This window comes from Salvelinus fontinalis, chromosome 12 (genome assembly GCF_029448725.1).
Source record: "Salvelinus fontinalis isolate EN_2023a chromosome 12, ASM2944872v1, whole genome shotgun sequence".
Taxonomy (NCBI): domain Eukaryota; kingdom Metazoa; phylum Chordata; class Actinopteri; order Salmoniformes; family Salmonidae; genus Salvelinus; species Salvelinus fontinalis.
In genome coordinates, this window is record NC_074676.1 from 26,347,880 (window position 1) to 26,369,016 (window position 21,137).

At 41.5% G+C, this 21,137-nt stretch overlaps 1 protein-coding gene and 1 long non-coding RNA gene across 3 annotated transcripts in view; one reads left to right on the forward strand and one right to left on the reverse strand.

Annotated features, from left to right (window-relative positions):
* Positions 1–147: 147 nt before the first annotated feature.
* Positions 148–19,086, reverse strand: rgma (repulsive guidance molecule BMP co-receptor a). 2 transcript variants are annotated; one of them, XM_055940211.1, is made up of 5 exons: positions 19,006–19,086; positions 16,600–16,618; positions 14,136–14,254; positions 7,427–7,938; positions 148–4,983 (listed from the first exon to the last, which is right to left on the reverse strand). In XM_055940211.1, the coding sequence occupies exons 3-5, from the start codon at positions 14,218–14,220 to the stop codon at positions 4,273–4,275; spliced, it is 1,308 nt and encodes a 435-aa protein (XP_055796186.1). In that variant the 5' UTR covers positions 14,221–14,254; positions 16,600–16,618; positions 19,006–19,086; the 3' UTR covers positions 148–4,272. The 2 variants fall into 2 exon arrangements, with proteins under 2 accessions (XP_055796186.1, XP_055796185.1); XM_055940210.1 differs by lacking the exon at positions 16,600–16,618 and having other exon boundaries at positions 19,006–19,085.
* A 504-nt stretch (positions 19,087–19,590) lies between these two features.
* The window catches only part of LOC129867066 (uncharacterized), a 31,949-nt gene continuing 30,402 nt past the window's right edge, over positions 19,591–21,137 (forward strand). Inside the window, exon 1 of the long non-coding RNA XR_008761577.1 lies at positions 19,591–19,678. This is a non-coding gene — a long non-coding RNA (uncharacterized LOC129867066). The remainder of the gene's footprint in view (positions 19,679–21,137) is intronic.

Here is a 21,137-nt window from a genome sequence, read left to right on the forward strand (position 1 = left end):
GAGCAGTTCAAATGTATTCATACCATTAAAACGCTTACACCAGGGGGCAGTGTAACTAAGCAAATCAAGGCACTGAATGCAACAGCACTGGGAATCAAGAATTTAAAAAAAAATGTCATTATCACAATGAAACAAAAAGAGGTTAACTTTGGGTGCTGTCTCTTTTATTTAATAAATACTTTACAGTATAAACAGTTTGTGTGGCACCGCTTTTGTCCTACATACACAATTTGATCTTTCTGGCTTCTCCCAATCGGACATGTTTTTTTTATTCCATATTTTTCTACCGTTACAAGTCTGACAACCTCTATTCACAATCAAGTTCAAACCAAGTAAGAGCCAAGTGAAAAAACATAAAGTGCTTTAAAATTAAAGACATGAACACCAAACAAACTTTCTTGTATTCCCTTTGTAGATATCTAGGTGGATGGAATCAAGGTTAACTTGTCTGCTCCTGAGCAGGTAAAGGAATGCTCTGAAACTACAGTAACCAGTATAGAGATCCTGCCATTAATTGATAGCTGAAAACTAGGCCCTGACAACCCAACAGCTTTGTAATGTTCACGTTTTCACTAAATCCTTTTTAAATAAAGGTCACATTCAACAAACCTTTTCTCATATACAAAACTGTAGTGATAAATTCAACACATCAGATAATACAATATTTTAGCAATTCAACACAAACATATATACAATCACACATTACACATGTAGAACCATATATCAAACTCACAATACAAATTACATCTATAAACACAAGATTCAGTGTTACAATCATTTTTGTTTCTTTGATCATCTTTTTAGGCCAGACTAAGAACAAACTGCACATGCTCCCATAGCAGTAGTTAGGGCAAATACTTCAGTGTAAGGATATATTACCTTGTTAAGTTGTTTAATAGATGAGTGCTAAGGGACTAGGAAGGTAAAACACACAAAATATTCAACCGAGATGAAATTGAAAAAAACCCCAAAGCAAATCGTCTGACAAGGTTTTATCCTTACTTGGGTATACAACAAATAATGCAAAATAAAGATCCAACCAGAATGAAAGGTTCAATGTCTTCTTCATATAACATGCCTTTGAAGTATTAGTACCTCAGCCTCAAGATTTACAACTTGATTAAATCTGTATCGTGGAAGTTCAGCACTATAGCATGATTGACATTTAAAGGGAAGGTTCCTGGCTCGCGGAGACTGCATTCACGATAAACGCTGCATGTGTCTGCTCAATCAGAAATTACCTTTCAATTTCGCTGAACTTCCTCTGTACGAATTTAAACGAGCCCTTAGGCTTACTAGTGAATGAAATAATTACACAGACAATGCAATGGGGAAACTAAAACACCTCAAAATGGTACTGTAGATCAGTGGAGGCTGGTGGGAGGAGCACGAGCTCATTGTAATGGCTGGAATGGAATCAGTGGTGGAAAAAGTACTCAAATATCATACTTGAATAAAAGTAAAGATACCTTAATAGAAAATGACTCAAGTCCCCCAGTAAAATACTACTTGAGGAAAAGTCTAAACGTATGTGTTTAATATACTTAAGTATCAAAAGTAAATGTAGTTGCTAAAATATACTAAAGTATCAAAAGTAAAAGTATGAATCATTTAAAATTCCTTATATTAAGCAAACCAGATGGATAGCCAGGGTCACACTCCAACATCTACAAACAAAGCATGTGTTTAGTGAGTCCACCAGATCAGAGACAATAGGGATGACCAGGTGTGCGAATTTGACCATTTTCTGTCCTGCTAAGCATTCAAAATGTATCGAGTACTTTTGGGTGTCAGGGAAAATGTATAGAGTAAAAAGTACATACTTTTCTTCAGGAATGTAGTAAAAGTAAAAGTTGTTAAAAATATAAACAGTAAAATACAGATACTTTAAAGTACTACTTAAGTCATTTTTGGGGTGTTTTACTTAAGTAATTTACTCCATTGAATGGAATAAATGGAAAGGCATTAAACAATAAACATATAGAAACCATGCGTTTGACTCGTTTCCATTCCAGCCGTTAAAATGAGCCAGTCTTCTTATAGCTCATCCCACCAGCCTCCACTGCTGTAAGCTGCATGCATGTCACATATGACAGAAGATTAAATTCAAAATCAAGTAGTAGCACCAGCGTTCTACACAATCCAAATGGAAACTCTATCGCAAAAGTTCAGAGAAAGAGAGAAGTGAAAATTCAGCTGTTGGGAAAATTGTTGGCACCAGGGCTTGTTCTTTGGCAAAGATTAAAGCCATCAATTAACAGGTCTACAGACAGATGCAAGTCGTACGTTCCCTATAGCGGAGCCATGTCAACACCCTCTTTTACATACAGTGCCTGCTCTCTACGTTTCCATCCACAGTTATGTGAGTAAAATCATACCGTATAAAACAAATCACGACAGTGGTGTTAGAAACAGGAGGTTTTGGTACAATTTTATAAATGCCGAGAAATAATTTGTTCATTCAACATGGTGGGATCTTTTTGTGTTGGTAAAAATTAATTATGCGAGAAATGGCAGTGGAAACCCCTTTGTGCACAAATATTAATAGAATAACCATCATATCGAAGAACTTGGGAGTCACGTGATGATATGGTGTGTCCTCCGACTAGGGAAACAATGCTATTTATCAGACTACAGATGAAATAAATTAACTTCACAGGGTGGTGAAAGTGCACAGTGATGAGCTTGATGCTCCTTTCCAATAAATGTTGAGGGTCTTATTCTGGTGACATGATGATTGACTGCCATTTGACAAATATTCTTGCTCTTATCCATAACAATGCAGACTAGCCTACCTGCACTGTATCTGCCAGCTGTTGGCTAGAGCGCATGTGTCAAGACCAGAGTAGGTACATTTTCTACAATTTGTGACAAAACTATCGGTCGAGTTGAAAATACGATGGAAACACATTGAACTTAAAGTACATGTTGTGTGCACTACGTCATCACACTGATTTGTATCCGCAACAAGTCCATTTGGTGGAAACACACCACGGGTGGGAAAACATTTTATTTTAACCTAGTGTGACTATACCTTTCTCAAACCCATCACATTGCCAATATACATACATCTGCGGGGAACTGTTGACTGCCTAGACAAGACAAATCATTCACAAATGATCTGTAGAAATTGAACATGAAAGTTGGTTGGTTGATGGGTTGAATGAAGAGAGATACTGTGTAAACGTGATCTGCGTTTCTGCATTGTGTGCCCTTGGTAAAGTTTGTTCCTGGCTTTTTCCTTATTAACATCTCCATTCCTAATTAGATCTGATACAAAAAATACATTTATCATACTTAACACTTTAAAAACAGCAATATTTGAACTAAGTCTTTTTGACACTGATTGACAAGTAAAAAGTTGTGAAAATATTTTTTTACTGTCTGCCAGTTCACTTAGAAGTAACCACTTGGCAGGCAGAGGCAGTTTCAACTGACTCTAGGCCACCATGACGGGTCTATATTGGAACCTGGGGTGCAATATAACAACATTAGGAAATATTTCTCCCAAGGAAAGATTTCTTGCACTTTTGAGTAACACACACACAACCGTTTCTGGAGCACACAATTAACCACAGAGGTGCGCACGCACACACACAGACAAACAAACACACAATGTTACAAAAGACCTGGCGTTATGACCTATTAATCTCCACAGCAGACAACTAGACTCGCTGCTCTGACATCCTTTTGGCTGAGAGCTTCCTCCAAAAAGCTACAGCTTTTCCAAAGCTGGAAGATCAAACAGGGAGCTACTTCTGGCCAGAGGTTAACAAAAGCCCCTGTCATGTCGTCTAGCCCACACCCATGAGCCACAGAGAGCTCCACTGGCTTGGAACCCGTGAGGAGATCAGCAAACTCTTCTTTCTGCAAGAGATAATCTCATCTCACTTCCCATAGGCACATGCAGTCCCAGTGGAAATGTGGAATTTAATCCCAGCTTGATATCCAAAGTACTGGGGCTCCTGGGCTCTTCTCACTCACCACCGCTCCCCTTCATCAAAGGACCAGTCCTTACACCAGCAGAATGAATGTAATGATAGGTGGGAGCACATAGAGCTCACCTCACCACCAGATGAAAGTCAACACATGATGACAACAACAAAACAATGATGAAACCATGGCTGCGATGAGTTTGATTGCACATGGGCTGCTCTGTCCCCTCAGAGGCATGGAAGGGCTCGCTGACTCCACTGGCCACCAGCCACTGAGGACAGAGCAGTGGTGGTGAAGTATGACACGGTGAGAGCACTGTTTCACACCCACTGACAGCTAGCATAATGAGGATGATGTTGGCAGGGGACTATAGATGAACAACAACACAGCCAGAAAGTTGAGGAGGACTAGCGAGAACACATCTGATCCCCTTGGCGCCGCATTACTCCCAAATGTATCCTTTTCATAAATGTGGTATTTGTCCTTGTTGGAGTGGAGCATTTTCACATCCTCAAAGGCATAGTAGGCAGCCATGGTGAAGTTGACGTCCCCAGAGGAAAGCAGGTCAAACACACAGGACTGGAAGTACAGGTCCTCCACTGGGAGGCGCTCTTTACACTTAGCCATGGCAGCCTTGTAGGTAAACCCATGGGGAGGGCTGCCAGTCCTGCTCAGGCCATGGCCCTCCACTGCACGGGCCCTGAATGTCCTGAAGTCGATGCGTTGGTTGGCGGGGCAGCCATGCAGGCAGAGGTACAGGTCCTGGTTGTCTCGGTCTTCTACAGAGTTCACTACTTCCTCTGGCATCCGCACAGCAAAGGTCAGGTATCGCCCCACCTGCCGGACCACAATGGTTGTACCGATGTAGCGTGCGTGGATCTCCACCTGCTGCCCAGGCACCTTCTCCACGATGCGTAGCGTGTTGGCCCCGTGGCGGTCTCCGCCGTTCTTGGCGCCATCGGCGAACGCTGCAGGCAGCTCGTCTGTCTCTGCATGATACATCTTCTGGTCCACACACTCCTGGAAGTTCTTGAAGATGATTGTCAACTGTAGCAAGAGAGAGAGGGGATTAGAAATAGCAGTGAGCACAACAATAGTTAGCTCATTCAATACGTTTCAGGTAATGATGGAGCCTTTTGAGGCTGAAAATAGAAAAGGTACATATAGACATGAACACCAGTTGAATTTAAAAACTGTATGGAGGCTCTCTATTGTCAGGTTTATGTGGACAAGAGTTAGTGGTCGGGCTACACAAATGACTGAGGGGTATCTTTGTGCTTTGGCATTAAGAACACCAGTAGTTTGTGTAATGCAGACCCCACCCCAGTGTCACATTTCAGCTCTGCCTCAACATAGGGGAGGCCAAAGTAAACGGCCTCAGAAAACATGGGTATAGGCCATGTTAAATCGGGCCTTAGAGTGCAGACACAAAGACGAGCCATTCATAGTGGTGAAAAACATGCCTGTGAACCCCAGAACTGTGCTCTGGGGAGTGGCACTGTACCAGTAGGGGAGAGCATGCTCTGCGGCTAATTAACTAAGGCTGGTCACTTCTCCGCTTGCATGGTTTCATTTGGACGCCAGTGAGCCCGGTACAGCCGAGAGACTCTGATCTCAGAGTGGAGGGGGCAGGGGGCAGGGGAGCACCAAAATGCCTTACCCAGTGAAGTCATCTGCCACACAGCACACCCCTCAATCTCCTGTTTTCAAAGGACAACTTTATCTAAGAACATGCAAAAACCTCTACAAAAACCCTGTGCATAAAGAAACAATTTGCTTCATTAACCATCCCCCTTAATGTAGTCAGTGTTTCCCCTATATTCATTTGGCAGCGGTGGCCCATCGCTGCTAAATTGTCGCCACCGCTAAAACAATGTTTTTTTATATATTTCTGCTGAGAAGAGCTTTTAAGTGGATAGTCATTGGCTCAATGACTGGAAGTCTAAGGGAACAGCTAGCATGTCACACTGGTAGAGAATACAACCGACAGTTCCCATACACTGCAGCAGGAGCCAATATTAAGCAGAGCCCCAGCAATGCCATGGTCTATCTATACCCAGGGAAGTCTTGTTTGTATAGGCTGTAGCATCGTTTTCCCTTTGTCCAGACTGAATAACTTAAAAAGATGTCTAATTTGTTTCCAAGTACAGCTGTGTACAAATATAAATTACCTTAAGTGCACAGAAAAAAAGCCTGAATGCTGAAAGTGCATCATTAGGTCTGATGATGGAAAATTGGTCTTTCTCTTTATGTGATTGAGGACAAAGTTTCAGTGTAAACCCTGATGTCAGGATACAGTGCACGGAGGCCTTTTGGTCACACAATCACGATTGCCAAAATTTCACCAAATGTGGACCGAATATTAAGTGAATTCACAGACTACAAATGCTCAGGGTTCTTTCTTTTCCCCTTAAGTTAGTGAAAGCCATTTCAGGGTAAACCCTCCAGGCCGTCCAATGTACCATAGAAGCAAAACAATGATAATTGATGAGGTATGAGGGCCAACTAATGTGGAGAAAATGTCTGCAGTTTCCTGCATGGCTTGAGCACTTAGTTAAAACAACAGTTTGTAATTCACATACACACAATGCTAGGGTATGGACTGCTACACATACAGTGGGCCTAACATTAGTCTTGGCTGTTAACAAAAAACAAAAGAAAGCGAGAAGGCTGGAGCCACCTGGTAACGTTTGATGTTTATACTGCTGTTATAATACTGGCATATCATTTGTAAACCTTATCAAGATCCCAAGAATTGGTCTGTGTATTGCCTCTTGGTCTGCGATGGAACTGATCCAAACATTAACCAGAGTCCACACGGCTGTTCCTACTTCTCTACCCACATTAAAGAGGCCCAGAACCTTACATACGAAGGTCTTACTTACGATACTATTTCTTGATTTGAGAGCTCCTACAAACTAATCACTGCAGTACAATTTGTCTGTTTACTGATTCAAACAAGCAGGCCAACATATTTTTCCATTCCCTGAAAGGGCTTTCTTTAGTAAGAAAATGGCAGAATAGAGGAGTAACAGCCTTGGTCAGGACAGACAACAAAATGTTCCCTTTCCTAAAAACATCTACCTGGCATTTTAACACAGCTTTCCTTTATGGGCCCATATTGGAAGCTCAATTATGTAATAGTGGACATAGCTAGGTAACAAGCTATATTTTTTGCTATTTCTGAGTTCTTTACTTAGAACACTTGTACACTCCTCCGCAGCGATGAGAAGACAGGTGTTATCAGAAGTTTTTTTGCAAGGTCTGTTGGTATTTCTATGATGATAAGAGAAATGGTGACATTTTACTTCAAGGGAGTAGTTTTGCATGGTTTCAGTCCTTGGCAAGGAATTAATCACAGAATACTTGATCAGTAGTTAGAGTGTCTGGGGATGCCTGATGTTGATAACTGTGCTGTGCCCACAATATAGTCAATATGTCATGGATTCAACATGTGAATATGATAGAGAGATGTAGAGGCTCCTCTCACCTTGCTGGTGGCCGTAGCAGAGGAGCCAGGCACGACAGGTGTGTTGGTCACCTGAACAGACAGGTATTTGTTATGGATAAGGGGCCAGGCTCCCTCAACCTTGCAGGTCTGGAAGTCATCGCTGAAAGTACGGAGGTGCGGGTCTCCAAAGAAGCCACAGTGGGTATAGTTGGGTGGTGAGGCTTGGCGATGAAGGCTGCGTTCGTAATGACACTGCTCCGGCCCATCGGAGCGCTCCTGGCTGTCAGGCTGGAGCTGTGGTGGTGGAGCGGGGGTCCGGGCTCGAGGCTGAGTTGTAGGCCCCTCCTTGGAGCAGTTGTTCTGGCTCATGAGATCCTCTATGCCATGTTGGGCTGAGTGGTAGGCTAAGTCGCCTCTGCAGGTGCGTGCGGTGCGGCGTACACAGTTGTTGTACGCCCGCAGCGCAGTACAGAACTCTTCCTCCGGGCCGGAGCTTGAGGTGGAGGCCCAAAACTCTGAGTTACACTTGAGGATCTTACACTGCAGACTCACTGTAGAGAGAAGAAAACATTAGGACCATAGTTCACACAACAATGGAAAAAACAATACTTACAAGCGACAGTTTTTTTATGTACTAAAAAATTTAAATAAAAGCAAGTGTTATACAGTCTTATCTGTGTGTTTGGAAACCTTAAACAATAACCTACGTAAGGGCAATGCCTTCTATTTAGACTTCTATAATTCCAAAAAGCCCTGCAGCATCCTTTTAGTTTTCCCATGTTTTTTCAGTGTCTCAAGACAAATTGAGCATTTATTTCCATTAAATAACTCTGACCTCATGTGTAAAGAAACCCAAAATTCCACCACATGTGGATTCCAAGTAGCTGCAATTTGCCAAGTTCAAATCAATTCTGCTCTGAGATTTCATAACCCTCAATGAACACAACCGCATTCTTAAAGAACATACAGCACACAAAGTGAGATTCACAGTTTCCAAGAGATACAGTGGACATGCAAAAGTTAATGCATCACCAAAAAATATATTTGTGGAAGACAAGGTGTATTAATTTAACTTGTAAAAAAAATACCAACTTTATTTCAACAAGGACATATTATTAAAAACACCAACATACACCTCAGGCCACTCTTGTAATGGCACCGGAGGAGTTGACTGACGTTTTACGAGCTCCTAACCAATTGTGCTATTGTGTTGTCCTTTTTCGCGCTATTTGTAACTTATTTTGTTTCTGCCACCGTGTCTTATGACCGAAAAGAGCTTCTGGATATCAGGACAGCGATTACTCACCTCGTACTGGACGGACGCAAAGGATTTACTTCAGACACCAGACAAGGCACAAATCCCCATAATTTCCATAAAGAGACAGAAATATCGGGGACGTAGGTCAGGGTGCCATGTAAGGATCCGACGGCAAATGGCTAATCCGCCGCTGCTATCAGTCCTATTAGCCAATGTGCAATCATTGGATGAAAAAATTGATGAGTGCCGATCAAGACTAACCTACCAACGGGAGAATAAAAACTGCAATATCTTATGTTTATCCGAGTCGTGGCTGAACGACGAAATGGATAACATACAGCTGGTGGAGTTGTCCGTGCATCGGCAAGATAGAACAGCTGCCTCCGGTAAGACAAGGGGTGGCGTTCTGTGTCTATTTGTAAATAACAGCTGGTGCACGAAATCTAATATTAAGGAAATCTCTAGGTTTCTCGCCTGAGGTAATGTATCTCATAATAAGCTGTAGACTACACTAGTTACCCTTTTTCATAGCTGTCTATTAACCCCCACAAACCGATGCTGACACTAAGACTGCACTCAACGAGCTGTATAAGGCCATAAGCAAACAAGAAAATCCTCATCCAGGTAGCGCTCCTAGTGGCCGGGGACTTTAATGCAGGGAAACTTAAATCCATTTTACCTAATTTCTACCAGCATGTTACATGTGCAACCTGAGGAAAATAAACTCTAGACCACCTTTACACCACACACAGAGACGCATACAAAGCACTCCCTCGCCCTCCATTTGACAAATCTGACCATAACTCCATTCTCCTGATTCCTGCTTACAAGCAAAAACTAAAGCATGAAGTACCAGTGACTCGCTCAATACGGAAGTGGTCAGATGACGCAGATGCTAAGCTACAGGACTATTTTGCTAGCACAGAGTGGAATACGTTCCGTGATTCTTCTGATGGAATTGAGGAGTACACCACAGTAGTCACTGGCTTCATCAATAAGTGCATCGATGACGTCGTCCCCAGAGTGACCGTACACACATACCCCAACCAGAAGCCAAGGATTACAGGCAACATCCGCACTGACCTAAAGGCTAGAGGTGCCGCTTTCAAGGATCGGGACTCTAATCCGGATGCTTATATGAAATCCCGCTATGCCCTCCGACGAACCATCAAACAGGCAGTGTCAATATAAGACTAAGATTGAATCGTACTACACCAGCGCCAATGCTCGTTGGATGCGGCAGGGCTTAAAAAACTATTACGGACTACAAAGGGAAGCACAGCCGAGAGCTGCCCAGTGACGAGCCTACCAGACGAGCTAAATTACTTCTATGCTCAGTTCGAGGCAAGCAACACTGAAGCATGCATGAGAGCACCAGCTGTTCTGGACGTCTGTGTGATCACGCTCTCCGTAGCCAATGTGAGTAAGACCGTTAACCTCTCAGATATGTGGGACGGTAGCGTCTCACCTGGCCAACATCCAGTGAAAACGCAGAGCGCCAAATTCAAATAAATTACTATAAAAATTTAACTTTCATGAAACCACACATTCAATATACCAAATTAAAGCTACACTTGTTGTGAATCCAGCCAACATCTCTTATTTCAAAAATGCTTTACGGTGAAAGCAAACAATGCTATTATCTGATGATAGCACCCCAGCAAACAATCACAGACCATCATATTTCAACCCTCCCGGCGCGACACAAAACGCATTAATAAAGATATAATTCATGCCTTACCTTTGACGAGCTTCTTCTGTTGGCACTCCAATATGTTCCATAAACATCACAAATGGTCCTTTTGTTCAATCATTTCCGTCGATATATATCCAAAATGTACATTTATTTGGCGCGTTTGATCCAGAAAAACACCGGTTCCAGCTTGCACAACGTGACTACAAAATATCTCATAAGTTACCTGTAAGCTTTGTCCAAACATGTCAAAATACTTTTGTCATACAACTTTAGGTATTTTTTTACGTAAATAATCGATCAAATTGAAGACGGGATGATCTGTGTTCAATACTGGAGGAAAACAATGTGTAGCATGTTTTCTGGTCACGCGCCTCTAACAAACAGTACACTTCACTGGAGCCTCATTCTGAACATGGCTACTTCTTAATTTCTCAAAGGAAAAACCTCAACCAATTTCTAAAGACTGTTGACATCCAGTGGAAGCGATAGGAACTGCAGAAAGGTCCCTTAGAAATCTGGATTCCCAATGAAACCCATTGAAAAGAGTGTGACCTCAACAACAACAAAAAATCTGAATGGTTTGTCCTCTGGGTTTTACCTGCCAAATAAGTCCTGTTATAGTCAGACATGATTCAAACAGTTTTAGAAACTTCAGAGCATTTTCTATCCAATACTAATAATAATAATAATATGCATATATTAGCATCTGGGAATGAGGAGGAGGCAGTTTACTCTGGGCACGCTTTTCATCCAAATGTGAAAATGCTGCCCCCTATCCATAAGAAGTTAAAACAGGTCAACATTCACAAGGCCAGATGGATTACCAGGACGTGTACTCCGAGCATGCGCTGACCAACTGACAAATGTCTTTACTGACATTCTCAACCTGTCCCTGACCGAGTCTGTAATACAAACATTTCAAGCAGACCACCATAGCCCCTGTGCCCAAGAACACTAAGGTAACCTGCCTAAATGACTACCGACTCGTAGCACTCACGTCTATAGCCATGAGGTGCACCACTATCCCAGAAACTATAGACCCACTCCAATTTCCATACCGCCCCAACAGATCCACAGATGACGCAACCTCTATTGCACTCCACACTGCCCTTTCCCACCTGGACAAATGGAACACCTACATGAAAATGCTGTTCATTGACTACAGCTCAGCGTTCAACGCCAAAGTGCCCTCAAAGCTCATCACTAAGCTAAGGACCCTGGGTCTAAAAACCTCCCTCTGCAACTGGATCCTAGACTTCCTGACGGGATGCCCCAAGGTGGTAAAGATAGTTAACAACACATCTGCCACCCTGATCCTCAACACGGGGGACCCTCAGGGGTGTGTGCTCAGTCCCCTTCTGTACTCCCTGTTCACCCACGACTGCATGGCCAAGCACGACTCCAACACTATCATTTAGTTTGCCGATGACACCGAGGTCAGCCTGATCACCATCAACGATGAGACAACCTATAGGGAGGTGGTCAGAGACCTGGCAGTGTGGTGCTAGGATGACACACCTCTCTCAATGTTATCAAGACAAAGGAGATGATCGTGGACTAGAAAAGGTGGGCCGAGCACGCCCCCATTCTCATCGACAGGGCTGTAGTGGAGCAGGTCGAGAGCTTTAAGATCCTTGTTACTGAAATCACCAACGAACTATCATGGTCAAAACACACCAAGACAGTCAGTCAGTAAGTGGGAACAACGCCTATACCCCCTCAGGAGACTGAAAATATTTGGAATGGGTCCTCAGATCCTCAAACGGTTCTACAGCTGCACCATCAAGAGCATCCTGACAGGTTGCATCATTGACTCTGTACAGGTACCTCCTGTTATTCTATTGTTGCTCTTGAATTAAAATTTTTAATTTTTTACTTCTGTTTATTTTAGTAAACACTTATTTTTCTTAAAACTGCAACGTTGGTTAAGGGCTTGTAAGTAAGCTGTAAGTTCTACACCTCTTGTATTCGGCGCATGTAACAAATACAATTTAGTTTGAATTAGTCAAAACAATCTACTCAGAACTGTTAACTGCATAAATTCACCAGTTGGTATCCTACCCAGTGTTTCATTTATACTATATCCTCCTGTTGCATGGCTAAAAGCCAGAAATCAGTCTTAAAAAAAAAACACCAGGGGTGAGGAAAGACCTTCCCTTTTGAGAATCCAGCTCGTTGAAGTGAACCAGAGGGGGTATGAGCTTGTGTGAGCCAATGTGGGAGGGGGTAGTCTTACAGCTCTGAATGAAGACAATGTAATTTGCCATTGAGAAGAAACCAGCAGAGTCATAAATTAGCCCTGTGTGAAGGGATTAGATTGAGTTTCATCAGCAATGGGGGGGGGGGGGGGGGGGGCTCCAGGACCAGAAGTTGGAACAGAAGAGAGGTCTCACCATTCCACAGAAGGCCATAATCAAAGAGTAACGCAATTTTCAACAGGCATTCCCTGTTACTTAAATTACATGACCTGAAATCTAAGTTGCTTTGGGAGGCATGAAATAAGGGGTGGGTATATAGGAAATAGATGTAATTAAAAGCAAATACCAATACAATTTGATCTCCTTGCGATCGCCTAATAAACAAACTTCAGTTTAGGCCTTCATTTCCTCCACCAAACTTTCCCTCAGAACTGAGCAGCCCCCCCACCACCAAATGACACACCACTCCCGCCTCAGCAACAAAAGGCATTTATCACCTCTCTGATAAATGGCAATGAACTAATAAACTTTAAAAACGAACACTTGCATTTGTTAGTAAGTGATTTGAAAGAAACGGATAAAAATGGTAGGCCATCATTGTAAATAAGATTTTGTTCTTAACCAATTTGCCAAGTTAAATAAAGGTAAAAAATAAATAAAAATAAAGGTTGGCAAATGGGCAAATTGAGTTCTATGGGGCATGGAGAAAGGGTATTTTTGTATCGCATAAACAGGAAAGTAAGACCATTATTAGCTGTGCTTGTTCAAGTTCTCATGTTTACTTTTACTAAAACCATACAGGTCAAACAATGAATAACCTAAGCATGGTTATGAATTGCTCATGGGGAAATTCGATGTGCAGTTCAGGGTAACTTTACTTGTTTTGACCGACGCCAAAATAAAAAGTAAAATCAAGAAAGTAGGCTACTTTAGCAAAGAGGGATAGAATCCGTAAATCCTACCCCCATACCCCCAAACAAACAACCACACGGGGGTGTAGCACTTGAGTAGCCTAGAGCTGCATAAAACGGTTAAATTAAAATAAGACGTTATTTCTATAACTAACAGAAAATTATTACGACTAGCATAGGCCTCAAACTCACAACATGGAGCACAAGAAAGGCGAAATAATTGGCTGTTTTCACCGACAGTCGATTCCACAGGTCTCTGATATTTTATGCATTTTACCAGTTTTGACATGCAATTTATTAAGTAAGTCTTACATTTTTGTTGATACACTCAAATATTGTCTTTATAATACTATGTGAGCGGCAAAACTTGCAAATGGATGCTACATTTGTAGAAAATGTGCTACTTTGGCACGACGGCAAACGCTTTTGCTAAATGTAACAATGCATAAATGTAGCCATTCTGTGAAACTTGTTTCAATTTAACATTGTATCCGTGAATATTGCCTCAATGTAACAATGTGTCTTGTCCTTTTCATTGTGTGGATTTTGCCATCATCCTGGTACTGGGCTAACCTTGCAAGACCTCAAGAGAGTATAACTAAGCAAGGATTGTAATAACTACATACATCATATTAACCCTGTTTACAGAGGCATGATTCAATTAGTATTTCTAATATTATCTTACCAGAAGGAAACAGGCAAAGAAACACAACAAGGATCTTGCCGACTTCAAGCGCCGAAGGTCCTCCTGCTCCTTTCCCCATAACCATCCATCCAGCACGGGGTCGCACTTCTCTCCTCTCCCTGGTGGAATCAAATGAGAAGGTGGAAAAAAATGAATTAGGAGAAATTCGTATCGTCTATCTGGTTGAATAACCCAAATCAGAAGGCTACATGAGGTCTGGAGTTAAGGAATGCAGTCATGTCCTCGAACAAGAACTTGGTTCGAACTCTCGAAGTAACTTCGCCTTCTTTCTAGAAGCCTATTGACTGCACTCGAATTCCTCAGCAAACAGTGAAAGCTGGCAATCGATCTTCCATTTACGGAGTGAGGGTATTCGATTTTATCTTGCCCGGTTTTGCACCGACTGAAAAGTGATTGCGTTCGTTTTGTTGCTTCCTGGGCGTGAGCCGTCACGTCTAGATGGGATACAGCTTTTATCCCCCCCAAAATGTGGGGTGCATTATAGCTCACCCTAACCCCTTTGCTAACCTTAACCAAATCATCCTAAACTGCTACATTAATTATCCTAACCTGCTATGTAAGTTCTTCTAAACCTGGTATGAAAACAACATTTTGACAAAAGCTGTATCCTAGACAAAACCTGCCTGAATCAGATGCCAAACAACTGGCCTACGCTGGCTCAAAACAAATGGTTATGCACGTGGAGTAATGAGTATGATTTTATGTTTTCACATGCAAAAGTGATTGCTTTTGATTAATAAAAAAAATCTACCTTCCCAATGAAGACTAGTTTGAAAATTTGAACATATATTTTATGGAAAAGAGATGTATGTTTCTGAACGAAGACCAATGCTCCCTTGTTGACAACATAATGGAGCAGCGCAGATTACTGTTCGATTTGAGCAGGTTCTCCTCCCTCACCGTTTTTGCCCTGTCACGTCACGGGCCATAGACTGGTGCACCGCAAGTCAGTTTAATCGAACTTCCTCAGTGCCAAGAAGGTGCAGTTTAGGCAATTGCCTACTACTGACTGGGCCAATGAGGTGCGGTTGTTCCAGCTTTCGGTCCCTCCTAAGTGTCAAATTACACCTCAATGTGTAGATTTGTTCATTGTCGTCATTTTGGTTCTCTTGTCAATAGTTTAATGGTAACAGTGTTTTGCTTTGTTGCTAACAGCACATGCTAACCCAAATAATTGTATATGTCGAGTAAATATATGTTGGAGCAGGTAAACCTGTAACGTGGTGAATCGCACTTATCGTGTGCTTTGACCTGTAGTTTATATGAAACGTACTAACCATCCTTATTAACTACACTGAACAAAAATATAAACGCAACAGTTACGGTTCATATAAGGAAATCAGTCAATATAAATACATTCATTAGGACCTAATCTATGGATTTCACGACTGGGCAGGGGCGCAGCCATGGGTGAGCCTGGGAGGGCATAGGCCTACCTACTTGGGAGTCAGGCCCAGCCAATCAGAATGACTTTTCTCCCACAAAAAGGCGTTATTACAGACAGAAAAACTCCTCAGCAGCCCCTCCCCCCTCAGACAATCCCGCAGGTGAAGAAGCCGGATGTGGAGGTCCTGGGGTGACGTTGTTACACGTGGTCTGCGGTTGTGAGGCCGGTTGGACGTACTGCCAAATTCTCTAAAACGGCATTGAAGGCGACTTATGGTAGAGAAATGAACATTCAATTCTCTGACAACATTCCTGCAGTAAGCATGCTAGTTGCACACTCCCTCAAAACTTGAGACATCTGTGGCATTGTGTTGAGTGACAAAACTGCCCATTTTAGAGTAGCCTTTTATTGTCCCCAGCACAAGGTGCCCCTGTGTAATGATCATTAATCAGCTTCTTGATATGCCACACCGGTCAGGTGGATGGATTATCTTGGCAAAGGAGAAATGCTCACTAACAAGGATGTAAACAAATTTGTGCACAACATTTTAGAGAAATAAGCTTTTGGTACATATGGAAAATGTCTGGGATCTTTTATTTCAGCTCATGAAACATGGGACCAACACTTTGCATGTTGCATTTATATCTTTGTTCAGTACTGTTCAGTTGGGGAACCCTGCTATAAGAGGTGCAGAAGCTCAAGCAGTAGAACATTTGAGGTGCCGCTACTCAGCTCAAATGAGCCCCTGCTCAAGTCAAGTACTGAATAGTAGTACAAAAGCTCTATCTATGACACCATGATGACTGACACCTGACAATGTCAAATGATTACAGTGACATAGGCAACTTAAAGCCATCATGTAGGGTACAAAAACAAATGAAATCTACACAGAATGATTCAGTTAAGTGATGATTAGATGCTATTTGTGACAATCTGTGTAGAATTGAAAATGGGTAAAAAATTATGGAGATAAAAAAACAGCAAAAAAGATAACCTTACTAATCAAAAAGAGGGTGAGAAATCCTGATATAAGTAAAAAATACTTAAGATACTTACGCAAAACTTGTTCTTTAAGCTGTGTAAAATGATATGTTATGCTGGTTAGTACACTCTCAACAAGACCAGTAGAGATGTTACTAAAGCAAGTCATGTCCTTTGTATGGCATAAAATGTTTCTGACCATGTTGATCCATTCTTTTTATCCTTAAATATCAGGTGGCTGATGTAATAAGACATTGAACTTATTGCTGCACAATTGCACTTCAATGAGAAGATATTTAGAATAATATCCAACTGAGAGGTTATGTAGGCTTACATACATACTGTGTAGGCTAATAAGGTTAAACCATTGAGATAGAGTACTCATCATGGATATAACCCATTTTAAAATGGACATTGCCATTGAGGGTGTCCACCATTTTAAAGGAGTCAACTGGGTGGGGATTCCTATGAGTTGGGATAAATCAGCCAATGAAGAAAAATAAAATGTACTACTTTAAAATGGAGATAGCCTCAGTGGCACTGCCCATTTTGTCACATGCGTTATTATGGCACAGATACAAAGATGGGTCTTCTATCTATCTCTATGGGTTATACTAGTCTATTGGGGTTGATGAAAAACCCTGGGGACATTAGTCTACTGGAGAACCACCAAACACCATCCAGACAAGCTATTTTTCTGGAAAGAGATAGAACATCGGCAATGGCTATAGATTTATATGACTCTAAATTATCAAACCAAATTAAACAGCATAGTTTGTTGGAACTACATGTGTTTTAGTGTTTGGTTGGGTCACTTGAGTGGTATTACCGTGATAGTAGGCTATATTTCTTAACATACTCACTTATGTTCTGTAAGGACTGGGAGGTGTTTTGCATTGCTTATGAATGTGTGGTAATTGACATGTACCCTAGACTTGTAGAACATTTAATGACATATTCACTGTACATATGTAGGATTTTAACTTGAGCCAGTTTGCTACACCAGCAAAATACTCCTGCAGCAACAGGAAATGTGAATTATTATGTGGATTATAATGAATGGACATTTTGATAGGGGCTGCTAAATTTTTCTTACGTTAAAAATCTAGTATGAAATTTAAAAGTGGAAATTTCAAACTTCAGAAGCCTTTTTAAACCTCAAATACACGATTTTTTTACATTTTCTGCATTGCAGAAATGTTCTCCTGCAACAGGGTGATCAAATTAAGATCCTACATCTGTAGGCCTAATAGCGCATATCAAAGGCCCCCCATGTAATGCCTCCTGTAATGCTAGATAAAACCACATTCACCCCAAACTTAATCAGTCCATGGAACAAATGGATGTTTTGATCTCATTTTGCCATCACTGACCTTGGAATATAAACGTAAGGCCTATCCGTACGCTTACAATACCAAGGCCTACATGTCGATTGAAATTCATAAACTTAGTCTACTACAATGTTCCAGTTGGTTTCATTAGGCTATATTTTGTGGAGATACACTAATAATGCATCTGGTCCATAGACACATATGGTCTGTCTTAGCCTATACTGTATGACACCGGGGCAGTTACTTCACACTTTCCAACAGATGACACCTTTATTAACTCTAGATATCAAACATCTCATCATGGCAAACGCACATGGCATTATGAATGCAGACACATGGCATTATGAGTGCGGGGATACGTTTATATGTCATAAAATGTGTCTTTATGGCGTTTTAGCGCAATTATTAGGCTACAGTAGCCTACAACTGTCAATCAGTCATTGACATTGAATCGTGATACTTTCCCGTTTCCTTTCTATCACAGCGAATAATGAAGACCATCTCTTTCTCTTTTTTATTTATTCAAAACACAAATATGATAGGCGCTTAATTGGAACCTTCCAATTGCCTTTTTTTCCTGAATAATGCGTGCGTAAAGTGTTTGATTTGAGCAATGTGAAAGAGGAGAAGCATATGATTTTGTAGGCCCAATATCATCATATTGAGTACATATAAATATTCTTAACAATGGTGAACTTACAATTACACATAGGCCTATGAGGCTATACAGTTATTGATAAAGCAATGCCATATGTCAACACATTGCCATGCTTATAATAACATTCAAAACATGGTATTACAGTTGGACAACTTGCATTGCGAATTCTATTTTGTAGCCTGTACTGTGTATGCAATTGGTCTATTTTGCCCAAAAAACATTTTACATAAAGAAAATATCTATAGCCTAGCACACAATACAGGGGCTAATTTATTAAAATAGTCATCAACACATGGATAATCATTACTCTTTACAATATAAATTGTCTCCTATAGTCCACTGACAAAAATAGGAAAGAACCCTTAGACAAAAATGACCCATTGACAGAAATATCACCAATCTCCATCGGCATTACGAGTTTAGATTTCAGACTTCAATTTCTCTCTGAAAATAGCCCAATTGTCACTATATTGAGAAACAGCCAATACCAACCTTCGCGACTGCATGGAGCTCTCCAAGTTTAGCTGCGGAACGCGAGGAAAGCGCAAATGCGCGAGCAAGAAGCCACTCCGAAATTCCACCCGAAATACCGGTAGCTAGGTGTTGTACAGCACGCTAATCCAAATGTAGCACGTATAACATTGTTTAAATTGGTGGGAAATGCCGCCTTCCATGCATGGTTTCCTTCGATGGTGTAACAGATAACGAGTGTGATTAAAGTAATTTTTTTCACACAATAATTCGCTGGTAGTTGAGATAGAGAACCTGGTCAATTAACTGATTCTCCTACACTTGGAGGCAATTCGTCTGCCTTATTCCTTTGACTAAACAGTCACCCGATATAACGAACATGTCTAATAAAATATGAATAGAATTTAACTCCAACAGTTGTTCTCATCTTTGCGCTTGTATTCCTGCACTCAGTTTAGTTGGTTCTCGTTGTTGTTGAGAGGAAGAGCCCTCGGGACACCGCTGCTGCTCCACATGGACTACTGATATCTCTGGCCTGGCTCGATTCCTCGCCTCGCTGTTGTGAAATGGCTAGTTAGAAAGTGTGAGAGAGACAATGATCGTTTCTGCATGACGCCGCTGGGACCCCACTTCGGGACCCCACTTCAGTCCCCCGACACCTCACGCCGTTTCTGGCAATTGGCGAATGTGTAGAGTGAGTATGATTATTATCCAAACATTACGGACAAGCTGCTGCAACAAATGTTAATAAACCACAATAACTACGATTCATGCTCCTCCTCCACATTTCGTTCATCCCACTACTTTGTATTACAACTATAGCAACTATAACCACTGTTATCAAACGGTAATAATAGTAATGCAGACTCTGTTATAGTAGGCTACAAATCAAATTCTATTGGTCACATACACATATTTAGCAGATGTTAGTGTGGGTGTAGCGAAATTCAGAAGTATCTAACAATTCATTAGACAGTAGGCCTAGTTCACATTTATGCTAAAATAGCCTACTATTTACCTAATTACCTAATTGAGTTTGAAAGAGAAACAGCAATGGATAGACAGTAGTACAGTGCAAGAATAAAGCTAGGGTACACATCCAACATGAGTATACATTAGAGATAAGAAAATAGCTTAGGATTTGGCGGGGAAGGTCAAAAATGGATCAGATTCAAAGACAGACGTGGAATAGGTGAATTACACTGCACCTGTGTTTTAGGATCAAAATCAAGAAGAGTGACCAGACCACTCCCTCGTTCTAGGGAGCCATTACAAGGCCAGCCTCCACCCCATCCCTCTTAGGAAAAGGCTCTCATTGCCCCAACCTCCCTGAGATTAGGAAAATCCATCAAACAAGTGATTGGAGTCAACAATATCACTGAGTCAGGGGATAGACATTTACTAAACTCCAATGGTGTATTATGCCTTCTTTCCATCTCTAGTGGGACAGGAAAACATCCAGCATGGATTGGCACCAGAAATAGGTAGCCTATGTTTTTAAACATATTTCAGGACATGAACCACTACATACAGTTGACGTTGGAAGTTTACATACACCTTAGCCAAATACATTTAACTCAGTTTTTCACAATTCCTGACATTTAATCCTAGTAAAAATTCTCTGTCTTAGGTCAGTTGGGATCACCACTTCATTTTAAGAATGTGAAATGTCAGAATAATAGTAGAGAGAATGATTTATTTCAGCTTTTATTTCTTTCATCACATTCCCAGTGGGTCAGAAGTTTACATTCACTCAATTAGTATTTGGTAGCATTGCCTTTAAATTGTTTAACTTGGTCAAACGTTTCGGGTAGCCTTCCACAAGCCTACCACAATAAGTTGGATGCATTTTGGCCAATTCCTCCTGACAGAGCTGGCGTATCTGAGTCAGATTTTTAGGCCTCATTCCTCACACACACTTTTTCTGTTCTGCCCACAAATAGAACTGTTTGGCCATAATGACCATTGTTATGTTTGGAGGACAAAGGGAGGGGCTTGCAAGCCGAAGAACACCATCCCAACCGTGAAGCACGGGGGTAGCAGCATCATGTTGTGGGGGGGCTTTTGCTGCAGGAGGGACTGGTGCACTTCACAAAATAGATGGCATCATGAGGCTGGAAAATTATGTGGATATATTGAAGCAACATCTCAAG

Bases quoted from the DNA above. Each gene is read 5' to 3' on its own strand.
- rgma (XM_055940210.1), bottom strand. The intron at 7,939-14,135 runs GTAAGATAATAT...TTCTCTCTACAG, and splicing joins TCTTTGCCTGTTTCCTTCTG to TGAGTCTGCAGTGTAAGATC. The intron at 4,984-7,426 runs GTGAGAGGAGCC...CTCTTGCTACAG, and splicing joins CTGCTACGGCCACCAGCAAG to TTGACAATCATCTTCAAGAA.